This window comes from Physcomitrium patens, chromosome 10 (genome assembly GCF_059467195.1).
Source record: "Physcomitrium patens ecotype Gransden chromosome 10, ASM5946719v1, whole genome shotgun sequence".
Classification (NCBI taxonomy): Eukaryota; Viridiplantae; Streptophyta; class Bryopsida; order Funariales; family Funariaceae; genus Physcomitrium; species Physcomitrium patens.
In genome coordinates, this window is record NC_143419.1 from 15987653 (window position 1) to 16005352 (window position 17700).

At 33.1% G+C, this 17700-nt stretch overlaps 2 protein-coding genes and 1 long non-coding RNA gene across 3 annotated transcripts; 1 reads left to right on the forward strand and 2 right to left on the reverse strand.

The window, feature by feature from the left end:
- Positions 1-8021: 8021 nt before the first annotated feature.
- On the reverse strand, positions 8022-10033 carry LOC112287505 (uncharacterized). Its single transcript, XR_002971310.3, has 2 exons — positions 9163-10033; positions 8022-8782 (listed from the first exon to the last, which is right to left on the reverse strand). It is a non-coding gene; the product is annotated as an uncharacterized LOC112287505 (long non-coding RNA).
- A 723-nt stretch (positions 10034-10756) lies between these two features.
- LOC112287790 (uncharacterized) lies at positions 10757-12174 on the forward strand. The gene is made up of 3 exons (XM_024531193.3): positions 10757-11059; positions 11231-11394; positions 11858-12174. Exons 1-3 carry the CDS (start codon positions 10811-10813, stop codon positions 11982-11984), a joined length of 540 nt encoding a protein of 179 aa, XP_024386961.1. The 5' UTR covers positions 10757-10810; the 3' UTR covers positions 11985-12174.
- A 1016-nt stretch (positions 12175-13190) lies between these two features.
- On the reverse strand, positions 13191-16025 carry LOC112287789 (uncharacterized). Its single transcript, XM_024531192.3, has 4 exons — positions 15764-16025; positions 15460-15633; positions 14386-14910; positions 13191-13901 (listed from the first exon to the last, which is right to left on the reverse strand). The coding sequence occupies exons 1-4, from the start codon at positions 15815-15817 to the stop codon at positions 13656-13658; spliced, it is 999 nt and encodes a 332-aa protein (XP_024386960.1). The 5' UTR covers positions 15818-16025; the 3' UTR covers positions 13191-13655.
- Between the last annotated feature and the right edge of the window lie 1675 nt (positions 16026-17700).

Genomic DNA, 17700 nt, shown 5'->3' on the forward strand with positions numbered 1-17700 from the left:
GCTGACATATTATCTTCTTTCACAGCCATACTCTTCATTTTTTGATTGCGTCGTTTCTTTGGACAATGTTGAGCAGTTTGCTTTGGTTCTCCACAATATAAACATAATCCTTCTTAACGACGACGAGTCTTTTCTTGCTCAGTAAGAGGTTTGAAACGTACTGCATCAATTTGCATATCCTCTACTTTCGAATGTATGTGTTGAAGAAGTATTGGTGTTGCCATTGAATTATAGTAACGTCGAGGTCCACTTGTACGGTTCTCAGATCGGAATTCAAAAAGGCGATTATCGCACTTCACAGCAAAATCAATTGCTTGACTCAATGTTTGAGGATCAGGTAAGTTGAGCATTAATTTTTTTACCTCATATTATAATCCGTAGAGAAATTGGCTAATAAGTGCAGCATCATCCCACTTGATATCAGTTGCAAGTTGTCAAAATTGTGAAGCATATAACGTTACTGATCGATTACCTTGTCGTAAAATACAAATCTTATTGGTTGCAACACGAATTGCATCATGTTCTCCATACATGGATTGAAACTCGACCAAAAAAGCCTCTAGATTATCCAATATTGGATCTTGTCGTTCAAGAAAAGATGAAAACCACGATAGTGCCGAACTTGAAAGAAGCGTACTAATGAATCTAACTTATGATCCTGGAGTTGGATAGCTTTGGGGTTGAAGTTCAATCACAAGTTGCACTTGATTGATAAATCCTCGAAACTTGGATCTGGTGCCATCAAACTTCTTGTATAGGGCAATTCTTGGTTCTCTAACATTTGAAGGGCGTTCCACCATAGGAGAAAGGACATGGTTTGGTGCAGATATTGAAGCAGCTCCAACCATTTCTATATCTTCACTTCCTGCCAATCTTGTTGCTCCTTGTGGTGGTAAATTGAGTTGATGCATCGCAAGCATTAATTCTCTCAATTGCTCTTACATTTGTGCCATTGCACTCTTCATTTCAAGAAGTTCTGCCATGATAACACTTAGAAGAGAGAAGATGTCTAATATCGCTCAAGATAAATAGAAGAAAGGACTTGCGGACAAAGAAAATACTAAGGACAATATCAGTTTAGAAGAGGGTAATTTGCAACTTCTAATATGTTTATATCTTATCAAGAAAAAGGGGTAATCCACTCTTAATCAAGATTAGACAAAGCTCTGATATTGTAGGTGTACTCTTGTCAATCTGTCAAGGACAAGAACTCGATGAAAAAACAATTCAGACAAGTGAGCCTTCACTCAAAGAGAGGTAACAAAATATATATAAACAAGTATATATATTGAAAGAGAAACTGGAATGGCTATTGCCAAAAGACAAGAAAACTAGAGACCCTTGAAACTAGACTAGAAGCAAGAAAGGAGTTGACAAGAGTGAAGAAGCCTTCATCCTTGCCTCTATATATACTATCTAACTAGGGGCTACGTGGCGACGTTCTATAGGACCTTCAATATGTGTTGACTTTGTAGGACACATGCCTTGACTTACAAGGCAAGTTTTTCTACGTGTGGGCCATATAGTTAGCTTGATCTTCAAGCTAACAACATGAGTGGCACATGGCCAACTTGTTGACCACGTTTCTAATCCAAAAAGTCAATTAAAGACACCTATGAAGTCAAAGCAGCGTCTAAGGAAGTTTTTAGGAAGCTTCCATATTAAATATTACAGAATTAACTTACTTTTACCTACTTTTACTTACTTCTACCTATTTGTATATGTAATTATTAGCTTACATGATTATGGCCGTGACATCTCCTCACCAAAGCTCTTCCTTTGTGCAACTATCACTGACTTACTTATGGCTTTAGCATGTGGTGACTTACTTTTCTTGAGCAAGAAAGTTAATAAATTCTTTAAATAATTAAAAAAAAATGGTATTGTATTCTTTTTCCTTCATCTATAGTTTTGCCTTTGAATATAGTAAGATTTCTCAAATAAGATTTTAATAAGACAAAAATTGTTAATCTTCTAAGATAATAAAAAAATATAGATCATTATTCTATGTAAATATTATGTTATACAAATATCATGACAAGTAAAAAAAATATTGAAAGTATTAAATGTAGTTGGCGCTCTTCATAATATTTATTATAGTTTACAATAAATATTGTAGTTAGAGTGTTTGAAATGTAGTGGAAAGAAATTATTACTCTTCTCTTTTTTTCTTAATATACAAGAGACAATCACATTATTACATAGATAAGAAGTTCTCTCTTTTTTTATACACTTTCTTGTGTATATGTATGTGTACACTACTTCCAGCTACTCTAGTATCTCTTTAAACATTTTGAACAATAAGTATAATATTTCTATAGAAAGATGCTCAAATAGCTATTCTTTTATTACATACTTGAATTTTAGTTGGATACTCAAAAAAAAAACTTGCAAGATTTAGATTTAACAGTCCATAAATATATATATATATATATATATATATATATATATATATTATTGATCATAAAGATTTATATGTTTATTATCATTCTTATATAGATTTAAATATTTTAATATGATAGAAAATAAAATATAAACATCCACTTGTAGGTATTAGAAGTATATGGCTTGTTTTGTCAAAATGCTTTTCTGTATATTTTAGTATCTAAAGACTCAACTTTGTTACTTGTGAACCTATATCAAAAGCGGTCATCACCTTAATATCAATCTATGTAAAAATAATAGATTCACAAAGTGATTCTTATTTTTGAGTTTCTTTTAAATGAAATTGAGAAGGTGCATGAATGAAGGCGCAGTAGAGGAATGAGGTGTTATCTCAAGGAACCATGTCCATTTCAAGTTTTGGAATTACATCCATGTCTCATTTTCTATGTATATTTTATATGTTAGGACCTCACTCATTTGCCAATTTTTAAGTTAAAAAAAATAGTTGTGAGATTCGTAGGTTAAATATTAGCTCAACGAATTTAGCTACATTGAAATTACCAGCATTTTCAATCAATATAAATACCAATGTCAATAATTAAAAATAGAATTGGAGTTCTTGCTCTCTACTTAAAAAAATAATTTTATTCAAGATGTATCTTCATTAATTATAAGAATGAGATACTTAAAATAAAAATAAAAATATATATATATGATAGAAGTCGTATACATGAATGTAAAAGATATCAATTAATTTTGTTGAAAGATATCTATAAAAATATTAAAAATAAAAAATAATTATATAGTTGTATATAAAATAATAATAATATAAATATACAAAGATTTAGATTTAAATAAAATTCTTATAGATATATATATATGTTTAAAATATTTTATATATATATATATATATATATATATATATATATTCTATTAATATATCACACATATATATTTAAATTTCTTTCATGCCCATTAGTATACTAATTGTTAGGATTCATGTTTTTTTTATTTTTCATTGCAACTCTTCTATTACTATGGTATAATAGTGATACTATGGAATGGCAATAGTGCTTATAAAATTGTATCTAGGTATATTTTTTTTATTTTTTTATTTTTTTATTTTCAACTAACTTAGCTTTGTAATTGAATTCAATATTATTAACTAGAAGCTTATTTTATTTGAAATTCACAAAAAAAAAAAAAAAAAAAATGATGAATTTGTCCTTGCAGCTATAGACTCTAAATATACAACTTGTAGATTAAGGCGCACTTGAAGCTATTGTAATGTATTACAATTGCAAAGATGAAGTTACTTTAATGGTCCAAAGTGAAGAGAAAACTACTTTGAAGTTAAAATAGAGCAATGTGCTCCTATGCATTCAAATTCAAAGATAATATATTTTTGGTTATACACCTTATTTGAATATTTGGATTTAATTATTATATTTTTATCCTTATTTTCTAAATTAATTTTATAAATAATTCAAGCTTATCCTTTATTTTTCATAATTATCAAATACATTACTATTGCAGACTTCAAGTATACAATCTATTCAAATTGTAACTTGTCTTTCAACATATAATAAAGCATGTTCATCTTCTTATAAAATGCAAGAAATTACATGAGTAACTTGATTAGGTCCATATTGTGGGTGATCACTACTATCTAATCTTTTTTTTGCTCAATCATGTGTATGATATGGTTATTTTATTCAAATTGGTACTTTAAGTGCTTAACAACCTTTATTGCATAGAAGGGAGTAGAAATCTTAGAAACTTTTAACAGAGGAGCCATCAAAAATAAAACTTTGCTTTCATTACAATAGCTTTAAATTTTATTTTTGTATAAAAGTATATATTTGTTACTAAATTTATACATTGGATGAAATATTTTATTATACAAATAAGCTAATCATTGCTACTATGGTACAAAATTAATATATAAATTCCACAATGAGCTAAACAAGGGCCATATAGAGCACATACACATCTATCTTGCATTGTGCTACATGAAACATATATATACGCAATACTATCTTTTTAATCTCAAATTAATTGTACATTACAAATAAGTACATCAAACTTTTCTTATGGCTTTTATTGTTATGAATGTTATTTACCAATGTCATTGTGTCTTTAATTGATTGTTTTTGTTTCTTTCTGTGACTTCTATCATGATTGTTGTTCAAATTATTGTGATTTTTGTCTTTAATGGATTTTTATTGTAATTTTTGTCATTATAAAAATAAATTTATTATTTGATGTGCCTTGAATAATAAAAAATTAATTGTACACATATGTCTCCTATTCCAAGATGTAGCAAAGTCAAAATGATAAGATTGGCTTTTACATTCATATAGAGAACGAATATAAGTCAAAAACATGAAAAATAAATATAAGTCAAAAATATGGAGAATGAATATAAGTGAGTAGGACATGATACCACAATATAATTATAGGTAAGAGAAGGTTGATGGTAGAATTAAGGAGCTGAATGGCTTCTTTAGCTTGAGTAAGTGAATTGAGAAGTAAGTCCATTTCAAGATGTAGCATACATATATGATATTTTTTTTGTTAGGAGAGACTTAAAAAATATATTTTCATTTATATCTATACTAAAAATATGCTGTAATTGAATATCTTTACTAAGAATTTTTTTTTAGTGAAATCATATTATATATCAACATATTTTTTGTAAGAATGAAATTTTGGATTTTCACTTAGTGTAGTAGTGCTTTGATTGTTGCTATATATAAGAACAAGAGAAAATTGTAGAAGTCCTAATTCATATAGTAATTTTTATAGCCATATAACTTCAGTAGTAGCTTTAGCTAATGCCATATACTCAAACTTTATAGAAGATAAAGCAACATTGATATGTTTTTTACTACCCCATAAAATTTAATTTCTAGCTAGAAGAAAACAATAGTCATATGTAGATTCGAAAATGTGTTTATTACTAGCTCAATTGGTAATAAAAAAGCCATTTAAAATATTAACATAGGCTTGCTTTTGATATTTGATGCTACATGTAAATGTATCCTTAATATATTATATAATACATTTTAAAGTCTAAATATATGATAAGTTGGTACATGATAGATATTTAGCCAAACTACTTATTATGTAGGCACAATTTGGTCAAGAATTAATAATAGCATGAATTAATTTATCAACCATATATGAATAAGGATAAGAGAATCATAATTCTTTAATTAAATGCCAGCTTTCATAGGTAAAGTTATTGAATTATAATTGAACAAGTTGTATTCTTTAAGCTTAGAAACCAAATATTTTTATTAATATAATTTAATCTAATCATTGGATTTATTTCTAATAATAGAATATTTGATAATATAACAAATTTTTTCTTTATTTATTATTTTGAATTCTTAATGAATAATATCTTTAATAACTTAAATTTTTAAAATATATTACTAATGATAATACAATCGTCAATATAAATAGTCAAAATAGTCAAACTACCATCACTTTCTTTCTTAATGTATATATTAAGATTAGCTTCAAGTTTGATTTATTTATGTGAGGTTAAATATTAATCAAAACAAAGATATCACATGAAAGAGGATTCTTTCAAGCCATATAATGATCTTGAAAGTATACAAATTAAATTGATATTAATAGATAAAAATAAGCCTTGAAGAATTGAAATATAGAATTCTTTAGATTTAAATAAAACCCATAGCAACTAAATTTGCTTTATATTTTTTAATGGTGCTATCAACATAGATTTTAGTTTTAATAACTTTTTTAGAATTAATTAATATTTTATTAGAATGAAATATAATAAACTTATATGTTAGATTTCTTTCTAAAGATTTAAATTTATTATTAATAGTAATTTACTATTATTTATAATTAAGTCGTTTTATAGCTTTTTGGATTATTATAAAGACATCTAAAGATGAATAGGCCATATTGGCTTGATGGTCTTCATGGTGATGAGGATGAAAACAAGATTTCTGTCTTTTAGAAGAAGATTTATTTTGAATATGCTCAAGGTACTTTTGTATGGATTTAAATTATTCTTTAGGTCTAAAAAAATTAGAAGATTTATTATTGAGAGTTCTTATATCTAAATTTATTCTTTTATTTGCATGATGTAAAGCTAATGTATGTAAAGTATTAAAAGAAAGTTGAAAAATAAAACTCAATAAATATCATTTTTATGAAAGAAATTTCATAAAATTTCTTTATTAAAATAATATTTTGATGATGATTAAAGAAGCAAAGATTTTGATTGTTAATTGAGAGGTACTAGTTGTTCTAGGATAGATACATAATACTTGTTAGAAATAATAGAAAGGTGTTTTAATAGAGCACGATTAATTATTTCTTATGCATCTTATTTGAAGGTGAAACATAGATGTAAAATGATATTTTTATTAAAAATAAAATATAAAAAAATGACTTGAGATATAATAATTATTTTTTATGTAAATTCATGAGATGATAAGTTTTTTTTTTCTTTACTATAACCTAAATAAGTAGCCTCAAGTGAATGAGAGTCTAACTTTTTTTTAGTTTTCTTTTGAATGAAGACATAAGCTTTATTGCCAAAGATTTCAAAATGTGAAAGATTAGATTTTTTATTAAATCATATTCCAAAAGGAATTTTGATGATCAATATGGCTTTGATAGAGCTTTGGTTTTAAAGATGGTTAGTTATAATAAGTACATCATTCCAAAAGAGTTTGAATAAAAGAACATAAGCTAATATAGATAAAAATTTTGCCACCAACATCTGATTTTTTTTTCTTTCTAAGATGTCATTCTCTCATAGTATGTAGATTGTTGTAAATTCTTATTTTATGCCTTCATTTATTTTACAGAAGTCTTAGAAAACTAATGAAAGATCCATATAATAGTGACAAACTTTGCATCAAAGATAAAATTGCTTAATCATCTGAAACTAGACACCTTATTACAAACAATTCATTAAGATGTAATTTAAACATATGAATATGTTTTATTATTCTTTTATTTTTATTTTTTTTATGAATGTGTAATTTATCTTTAAGATACATTCTTATAATTGCATCTTGTGCTTCAAATACACTTTTTAATTCTTTCCATGTGTCATTTGATGTCTTATATAATTATATATGGTAGATAATATTATTTTCAATGTAATTATTGATGATTGATAAAGATAATGTATCTTTGTCCTTCTATTGACTTATACTTTGTGCTCCTACAGTAGACAAAGGTGGAATACTAATAGCTATTTTTAATGAAGTTGGTATAATTGGTATGGATTCACTACCAATGACCATTGACCACAATCTTTCTACTTTGAAAACTAATAATAGTTGATGTTGCCAATTGTTAAAGTAAGATCCATCAAACTTAGAAAGATGGTTAATACCAACCTTATAAGTCAACTTTAAGAATAGGATTTTATTATAAGATAAAATCTAAGTTTCTTTATAAATTTGAAAATATTGTTGAAAATATTTTTATGTTGATTGCATTTATGGGTAATATTTTGATTTGTGTAGAGTAAGAATTATCTTCCATAAAATGAAAGATTGAAAACTCAACACTAACTATTATCTTTACATCAAATTGTTGATATGTAAGCATTTTCATATGATTTTAAATTATAACAATTCTATATGAATGAGTAGAAATTTTAAAATAATAATAATATCAATACATGAAAGTTTGAACTTAAATAACATGCTTATAGACAGGTCTCTTCAAATCACTATATACAACTATATATACATATATATACATACCTATCTGCATATTCTACAAATATACTACACATGTATGTAGAAGTTCCCTACAACATCATTCTGATTACATGAAAAAAGTTCACCCATATAACATTGCTTAGGTGGCTTTATTGTCGAGATTAGTAATGGCTCTCCTATCCTCTATCAAGAAGGTGAAGTCATCCGCAAACAGAGAACTATCAATTTCCTAGAAGGCAGAGCTGCTACAATGTGCACACATTGAAAGAAAATGCCTTGCTTATCTGATTTAAGCTTGTAATGTCCTAAATCAGACAACATGGCGTGCACCATAATCGCCCAGGGAGTGAGGGCATTTCTCTTGGATTCTAACAATCAGCCTCTTGCCATCGATGATGGGCAAAAGCATCCAAAGACTAGCTCACAATAAAAAATTTAAAAAAAAACAAAAAAAACAAAACGGGCCCCAACAACAACATTAATATCATAAAGTCTTTCTTCAGCAATTGATGCGCCATGCCCATGAACCAATTCCGTCTCGGCTGTTAACTTGGGATTAACCTGGAGCTTGTTGTAGGCCTACTTTATAGAAGTAGGATGTAAGTGATAGTGTAATTTTAATTGGTTTCGAGGAAGATGGCTGCCCACCTTATTCGACGACGGGATTACTTCTGTAAGAGCTCAATTTTCAATGAAACTAGTGTGATGTACAAAAATGATCTGAGGATTCGTTACGAAAATATGACCGAGAACCAAGAAATGCCAACACCATGACCCAGACTGTATCTCAAGGATTGCGATAGTAGTTGTTATGAAGTTGAAACCACTCATTACAACACCATCTCAAGTCACATCTGAGCAAGACCATCTGTCAGAAGAGAAACACAAGCACACAATCTGCGTCGACGGAGAGTAACATATGTGGATGGACACTAGGAGGACATTGACAGTGAACTTGAGAGGTGTCGAATGCGAGTCGATGTCGTGGAATATCTAACATAGAAGCAAAGCTAACTTAGAACCCTAAAATCATTCGCTAATTCATTCTTACCTGTCACTGGAAAGAACAGAATTGAAGCTGAAGACGGATTTGCTGGTTCCATGATCTTTCCCAAGGCTCTACCACCTTGAGCTTCATAAGGCGCTCTTCATCAAATAGCATGTGTGGTGTAGACTTTGTTGCCCTTGAAAGCAGCCATTGTTCATCCCTGTGCGATACTTGTCATGTGAGCCTGTTCTGTTTTGCATCTGACTTAACCTTTCAGGCTCATCTTCGGAGGTATATTTTCAAAGTCTATCTGCAACTGTTTCTGAACTTCTTGTCAACAACGTTTGGAGACTCGTATACGTAGATCGTGTAAAAACATAAGCTGTATGTTCTTGTAGCGTAAAACGCAGATCCAGCAAAATGTCGCAATGCATTATCGTCTTGAAAGTTGAAAACAGCTGACTACGAGAGGTTATTTTACTTGAACAAGGCTCAATAGTGAGGCTTTGTATAGACAGTAAGCAAAAGTGATTCCTTCTCATACCAAACCACAAATGCACACAGAAGAGTATCATTCACAACGCCTCTCTACTTTGCATGTTAACAACATCAAAAGTCTCCTTCATTGGATAGCCCAGCCAATCTTTAGCATCTCCAAAAACTAAAAGTCGTGTACCTGTCCAGGAAGGAGACTTTTTACAGAGGTACAATATTTCATTTTACACACAGATCCTGAAGCTCAGAAATGCAAGTCAAAAGCTCATGAGGCATTGTACACAAGAATATGACGATGAGGAGATATCTTGGCCACATGTGAACCAGGTAAGTAAACATGAAAGTGGTAGCTCTATCAGCGCATGCTCAGTTGTGCTTAATGTATTAACCCTGAATTTTTGCATTTAAACTCATGTTCTAAGAAGCATCTTAAGCATCTTAAATACGCACATGAGCATTTATACTTGAATGAATCCACATGGTTTCTAAAGCGGTTGCTTACCACAACTGCCATCTTCATGCTGTATTTACTAATGTCGATTATCACAAGGTTGGAACAATTAATTTGTTGAAACTACTGAGCGCCTCCATCTTGTTTGACGTCTTCACAAAAAAGAGGAAATTCTGTTAGTATATTTACAATTTAATCCATTTTGTTATTCTTCCCATTTAATCCATTTACTACATACTGAAGCTTCAGTAAACTTTTGCTCAGTTGTACTTTGACATTGTTATGATTATTATTATTATTATTACAACCACTATAATTGTTGTTGTTGTTTAAATCCACCTTTCAATTGTGTATATTTTATTGTAATTCAATATAATATTTTTCTATTATTAATTGGAAATTATGATACATATATTTATTTATTTATTTATTTATATATATATATAGTATATGTTCTCGTTCTGAGCCTTGTTCACACGGGCGGATGCTGGTCGACAAGTTCAGAGTTGATCGGATTTGCAATTCTGGACGGAATGCCACGTCAACAGACGATGAGAAACTATTCATCCGTTTTATTTTCATCTCCATCTCGTCGGTGTCTTATCCTTCTCCGTGGAAACAGAGCACTCCTGGAACTTGGTTGCTTTCGCTTCAGCTTGAGCGTCCCTTAATAAATCACTCTCAAATTTCAATTGCAGGGTCGCGATTACAGTGTAGCGAGGGGAATCGAGACTTGGAGGAGCAGCAGCAGCAGCAGCAGCAGCTATGGCCATGTCTTCCGCAACATTCTCTCCGTTGCCGATCTCATCCTCATGGCGATGCTCCGCCGCTGAGCCGAACAGCAATGCCACTACCTCCAGCAACGCTACCATTCCTCGGAAGCTGCCGCAGCTGACAGTGTCTGCGTCGCAGCCATTGTCGATTAACAATGGAGATGCATCGGCTATGTCTGTGCTTCACCCCGGTCTGGAGCATGTCAATGTCATGTACTTTAAGGGCACCTACAATACTCAGGTCAGTGCATTGTGTCGCAGCTTGCTCTTCGGAAGCTTTGTTTGGTCAATGAATTCTGTGGTGTTAGGGTGTGGAGCGTGCTGTGGTAGTGAAGGAATTGAACTGAGGTGTCCGAGGTGGCCTCGGTGTGTCTGCTCTGCTGATACTGATTCTTTCCGTTTGGATATTCAGGTTTTTGTCGGAGAGGATGAGCCGGCTGACTCCGTGGTGAGAAGGTTCAGGAAAGCCGTTATGGCCACTGGAGTGATCCCTGAATGCAGGCGCAGGAGGTACCATGAGACTCCACAGGATATCGTGAAACGCAAGCAGAAAGACTCCCATCGCAGGAAGGCGAGGTACTTTGACAACTCCATTTCTTGTTCTATGACTATACCTATTTGTCTTGTTTTTGTGGTTAGAAACTCTGGTAGCTTCAATAACACCTAAGTTGATAATTTCTCCCGTTTCACTATAATTTCTGGCTACAACAGCGTGCATTCTTCATAAAATTAGAATTGTGTTAAGTGGTCTATGTTTTTTGCTGTGTCTGCTTGCTTGCACGTTCGTGTGAAACAGAAATTGTGACTGCTCATCTCGTGACCTAATCTCAGAACCCGAACATTTGGGTATTAGGATTAACTACGCTTGATTACGAAAATTTTAAATATGGTATGCCACTAATCGTTGTTTATTTAATTAATCCTATGGTCGGTTCAGGGAAGCTTCACCTCAATTTTGAACCTTGTCACCAGTCATAACCTCCGTATTTCTGATGATTTGGAACTCTATTCCTGAATTTTTAACTGTATTGTTTTACAGCAGCCGAAGGTTCAATGGGCCTCGACCTGAGGGAGGATTCGGTGATAGAAAGGAAACTTCTGCCGCTTCAAGTGACGATGACGACTTCTGGGGTTATGCCGAAGAGGGAGCAGACACCAATTTGTAGAAACTCCTTGCAATTGCAATTTACCATGATTTGGCGCAACCGTGCTTGCCATTTATGAAACGAACGAAATTTCATTAGATTCCGCTCGAAATTTTGGTAGGCCTACAAGTATTCTATCGTCGATTTTATTCCTGTCTTAAGAAAATCATCGAACTTAATCTCTTGAATACCTGATCACCATGTTCCCAAATTGGAAGACTTCGTAAAGTCGGTCGTGGTAGACATTTGCTATTTTTAGTTCGGTCCTTGGCGATACTTGTGATTACTATATCAGTCTGCCGTTGTATCATTTTCATGTCGTAATACCTCCACTGCGTCGTCTACACATCTTTCGTTTAAGGTAATGACATTTTCTGAATTAAGATGTTTGGTATTTAACTGAAATGTTTCTGGACAGCAGAATGTTTACTAATCATACCCACTACATTAAATCTTGCAATCTTCTGTTAGCAGAGGACCGGTTCTTACCTGCATTTCCACGATCTGGGTGCCGCCCACAAAGTACCTATTATACAGCACAATTAAATAATAGTGGTGTACATTTTGTTTCCCCGCATCTTGCGGATTTACATTTGAACACATTTGATTCCGAATGACCCCTCACAACCAAAATAGTTTATCGATGACCATGTCAACCATCTCAGATTGTCTGCACTTGTTAGCTTGCAGAACCGCGTTACCAGTGTGCGGAGTAGCCTTCAAAGTTGCGTAGATGTACATCTTGACAATCAGTTTTGGCATGGTAGCTGTAAAAGAAGAGAGGGATCTAGAAGACAGAGGAAGCTGAGAGCAATGAGGAGCCGACTGAAAGACAAAAAAATTCGAAATGTTAAAACAGTTCTCCACTCAAACCGACCGAGAAGACGGACGACAGAGAGTAATCTACTTGAGTGTGACCATACGCCTCTTAAAAGAGTCATGAATTTCTCAGCAATTGAGCGAATTTCATCTTTCCATCTGGTATTTGACTGAGATGACCTAGCACTTCTTGAAACTCCGCACGGGATTTAGTTGTGTTGTTTTCGCAGGGTATAAAGTTTTAGATAAGTACTCAATCCTGCAGAGAAACATAGACTTACACTGGGAAGAACTAGAAATTGGTCTCAGATAAGCAACAATAGCAACATAAATGCTCGTAAATGACAAGTACGCTTGCGCCAAATCACATGAAAATACGAGCTGTGAACATAGGGTAAGATCACCACATGGGTCAACAAAAATGTATCTGGTAGCTTGATATTGAACTCAAAGCAGGAACTCTGCAATTTTAAGCACAGGTTGAAGATGTTTGTCAAGAGACACTATTCAAGGCGGCATAACAACCTCTGGGTTGAAATTATTGCACCCTTCAATAGCCTATAATCAATAATTCCCGACTAAATATTCAACTTGAGATCTGACTATTGCTAAATTTAGGCGTTCCAAGACTCTGGAAAGACCGGCGATAGAGGTCACTACTAACTTCCTTGGGTGTGCCATGAGCAGCTACTACTATTACTGCCGCCTCGATAGAGCATAAAACGTTGTTTCTAGTCATACACAGTTGACCTCTGCATCAATATATGCGAATCAAGGTAAATGAAATGATGAAGTCTTTCTCACTTTACCTATTGTCTGATCTAAATAACTAATTTCCAACCCACCAATTTCAGTAAGGAAATAAGAATCGATTTACTCATTGTAGTGGATACCACCCACTTTCCATACTAGAAACGCCGTGCCTAACATAAGCCCTATAATTAACAAAAACGAGAAGATTAAAAAGATATCACCCGGTCTCAAATTGAATGAAAACTTATCAGCGTCTTTCTCCTCCTGAGTCTGCCTCACGTCGTCAAATATGTTCTTGGGTACGATGGGTTGCCCAAATTTAGTCGTCTTCCCATCCTTCTCCCCCTGTTTGAAAGCATCAAGGACCTGGATCACAAGAATATACCACTCTAGGTTTAGCAATCAAAAGAAAAGGACAATCTCTACGTCAAACTTCGTAGTGGTTCCGTTTACACTGAAGTATAAGGGAAGAATATAAATGTCGCAAAATACACCAACTGTTCAGTGACAAGTAAACTTCTCAGTCCGGAGACCCATGCCACCGACAATTTCTTAAATAGTATGTTCGCTAGGGCAAGCATATTTCAGTGATGTAATTAGCAGTGCCACAAATGATTACTGCTTAGGACCTAAAGAAACTGCTGTAATGAATACAGACATCATGATTGCGTGCTATGGTAATAAACAGCACAAAGAGGTACAGACCAAAACTAGTACAACTATCAAGGTCCATGGTTTATATTTGAAGAAAAAAAAAATACAAAAAATACAAAAAATACAAAACTATGTGTAGTACATTCTAAATACTCGGAGCGATACCCTCACAAGCAAGATGCAAAAGAACAAGTACCTGCTTTCCAGAATTTATCATTGTCCGCCCTGAGCTAGTTCGATTATATTGGCTGGGGGGAGACGCCATCTGCGATTTCAATCTATCAGCTGCAAATGGTGACACTTTTCCAGTAGGGAAAGGGCTATCAGATCCGTCATCGAGAGGAGACTTTGGGTTCACAGTAAATGCTGGTTTAGCAGCAGGGGCTTTCACAAACACTGATGGTGTTGCCGCGGAAACTGGCTTTGGAGCCGACTTTGGGGAATCCGTTGCTGTAGTTGTTGGAACAGCAGCAGCTTCTTTTGTAGCCGGAGAGACTGAGCTCTTCCCATTCTCAGCTTGCTGGGATTGTTGCGATGCGATCTTTGATGAAATTTTCCCAGCTGCAAATGGGGATGGGTTTGAGGTCCCTGAAGAAGTGGACTTCTCGGTTGTGTTTGCTGGTTCTTTCTTTTCTTCTTCACCTTCTACTGCTTGATTTTCACCGCTTGAGGCCCTGAACCTAAGATGCCGGACAGTACCCAAGTTGTTATTTGAGGATGTCTGCACCAAAAAATCCCACAAATCAAGCATGTGAGACATATCTTCGAGTTCAGTTCAACTGCAGGGCATCATCAAACATCTGCAATATAGCCGCCGCGTTCAAACTACCTAGAAACCTATTTATTGATATAATTGTGGAATTTTGGATGGTCACACAAAACGTTCAAATAAAATGCTGAATCCTTTGAAGGACTGAAACTCACGATATCTTATAATTTTGGAAACCCACAACAAAACTTCGTGAATTTATTTAATGTCGACAGGTCTGGTGCGCAAAGGAATTTGGCAGTTGTAAACTGTGTTTCTGTATCCGCACCATACGAATTCACAGTCCATTGTGACAGTTCATTCTCGCAACTACTACGGACATAGACCTGCTTCATGGAATCATTATCACCCGCAATTTTTAAAAAGTCCCCTCGACTACATCACGACAATACCAACTTAAAACAAATGTATCACAAAACCTCCGCAGGGGTTTGTGAGGACACGTTCAAATAGACGATTAATAATCGACACGCCGACGAATTCAAACAACAAGGAACTCACCCGGCTTACAGATTGAGAGAGAATAAAAGGACTCTGTTGAAACCGACGAAGAGCCCGCACTGAGGCGAGTCGCAATTTCCGCTGGTCAATAGATAGCGAGACTTCGAAAGAACCAATAACGGGGGCACAGTCACCACAGAAACCTGACACTGAAGGTAACGAACTCCCACCTATCTGCAACAAAATGCAGCGAGACATTACGTGAGATTCCACCCCAAAATCTTCACACTGCACAAACCGCTCTCCTTAAGAGCGACTCCAATTTTTTTATAAAAAAATCGAATACAGGTTCGTGAATTCGCACCGGGGGAGTGCACAGCGAGGTATGGCGCCCCATGCTCAGAGCAGCGCTCGCCATAGCCAGCGCAGCAGAAGCAACAACAACACCAACCTGGTGCCGTTCACCTCAGCTCCGCTCGATTCAACTCAACCCTCCCCTGAAAAAACACAAACAGTATTTTAAAATCAAAGGATTGGGAGAAGAATGCAATGCCTGTAGTAGTAAAAGACAGGCGTAGAATGAGCAACGGCGGTGCTGAGGAATGAGCGAGCAAGCGCTGGTTGAAAACGCAGGATCGCACGCGGCCATGGCCACAGTGCCAGCCATAGCGATGGCGAGAGAGAGGATATGGAATTTCATCCACATATATGGATGGTGACGAATGCTTACGTTCGTTCGAGTGTATGTGTCCACGTAGGCACGACGCTGTGGCGTGTGAACAGGGTTAAGCGATTGATATTAATTGTTATCATCCATCCGTTGTCCACGTGGATGAAGTCATCGCTCACGTTGGCTGTTGGCTGGGTGCAAATATCTAAAGCTTTGATTATGTGTTTTTCATGTATTGTATGTTATTTATTTATTTATTTATTTATTTATTTATATTAAAAATATATTATTTTCTTTTCTTTAAGTAGTAGAAAAATTTAGCCTTGGCTTCCATATTCGTTGGCTAATATTAGTTTACATTAATATTCAAGGCTTTCATGGAATTTGTGGAAGATTAAATGCTTTTAATTTGAATGTTTTTTCAGTCAAATTAATCTAATAATAATGTTCATTATAAACATATCAGAATATTATTCAAAATATTGATTTATTAAACTTGAGATGACACTGCGTTTGGTCCTAAATCAGTATAGTTAATATTACCAAATATTGTGAAAATAATGTTTGGTGAGATGATGTTTTGAAAATAACTCATTTGAATAATATAGTTTTCATTAAGAAACAAAACGGACATTATAATGATACAAAGAAATCTACATTAATAAGGAGATTCTAAAAAATAACACAAAAACTCAAACTACTTGAAAATAGTTACATTAACCAAAATATTTGACATAAACGTACTTTACAAATAGTACTAACAAAAAGCAAAAATGAACAACAATATACATGGTTGCAAGAAGTGCTTTGACTTCCATTGATTTTTTTAATTTGTAAGAAGATTACCATCTATATTAGTAAATTTTCTTGAAATTGGGGTATCTAATTATATTTTTTTTTGAAATTCTTTTACTTGCCATAACAATAATAATCATAATATAATTACTTTAATATAAAATGTGAATTATATAATTTTACACCTCATTTTTTATGCATATTTATCTTAGAGTATTTGACTTTTTACACCCAAGTAATATGGACTTTCTAAATTTGGATATTTTAAGGTACATAATTGCATGTCCATATACAACTTCTTTTACAAGATAAATAAAAAATTGATTATAGAAGAGTGATATAATTTTTTTTTTGAAATAGTCAGATTTAAAGACTCGATTTTAACACTAACTATATATATATATATATATATATACAGAAATATATATATTTATTCAACATGAAAATAAAATATTTATTTATTGTTAATTAGCATACATAAAAATAATAGGAAATAGGTTCTAAATTTTAGCTACACCGCCTAATGACTTACAGGACAATTTTTTTTTTATGATTCATAGAATCACAGAAAAAAGAATACCATTTCTACAGTAGTATTTAAACTCTTTTTCATGTATTTTATTTGCTTAAGAAAAAAAAATAAGAACCGAATAAGATTTATTTGTATTATTTGAAAAAATCACATACTATCTTTTTAACATTAGTTTTTAGATCTTTTGAGAATCATGTTGTACATGGTAAGAGAAATGACCATTGTATCATCATTTGCTAGATCTGTCTTCCTAAGAATTTGGCTAATTAAAAGGGTCACACCACGTTGTTGTACAAGTCACCAC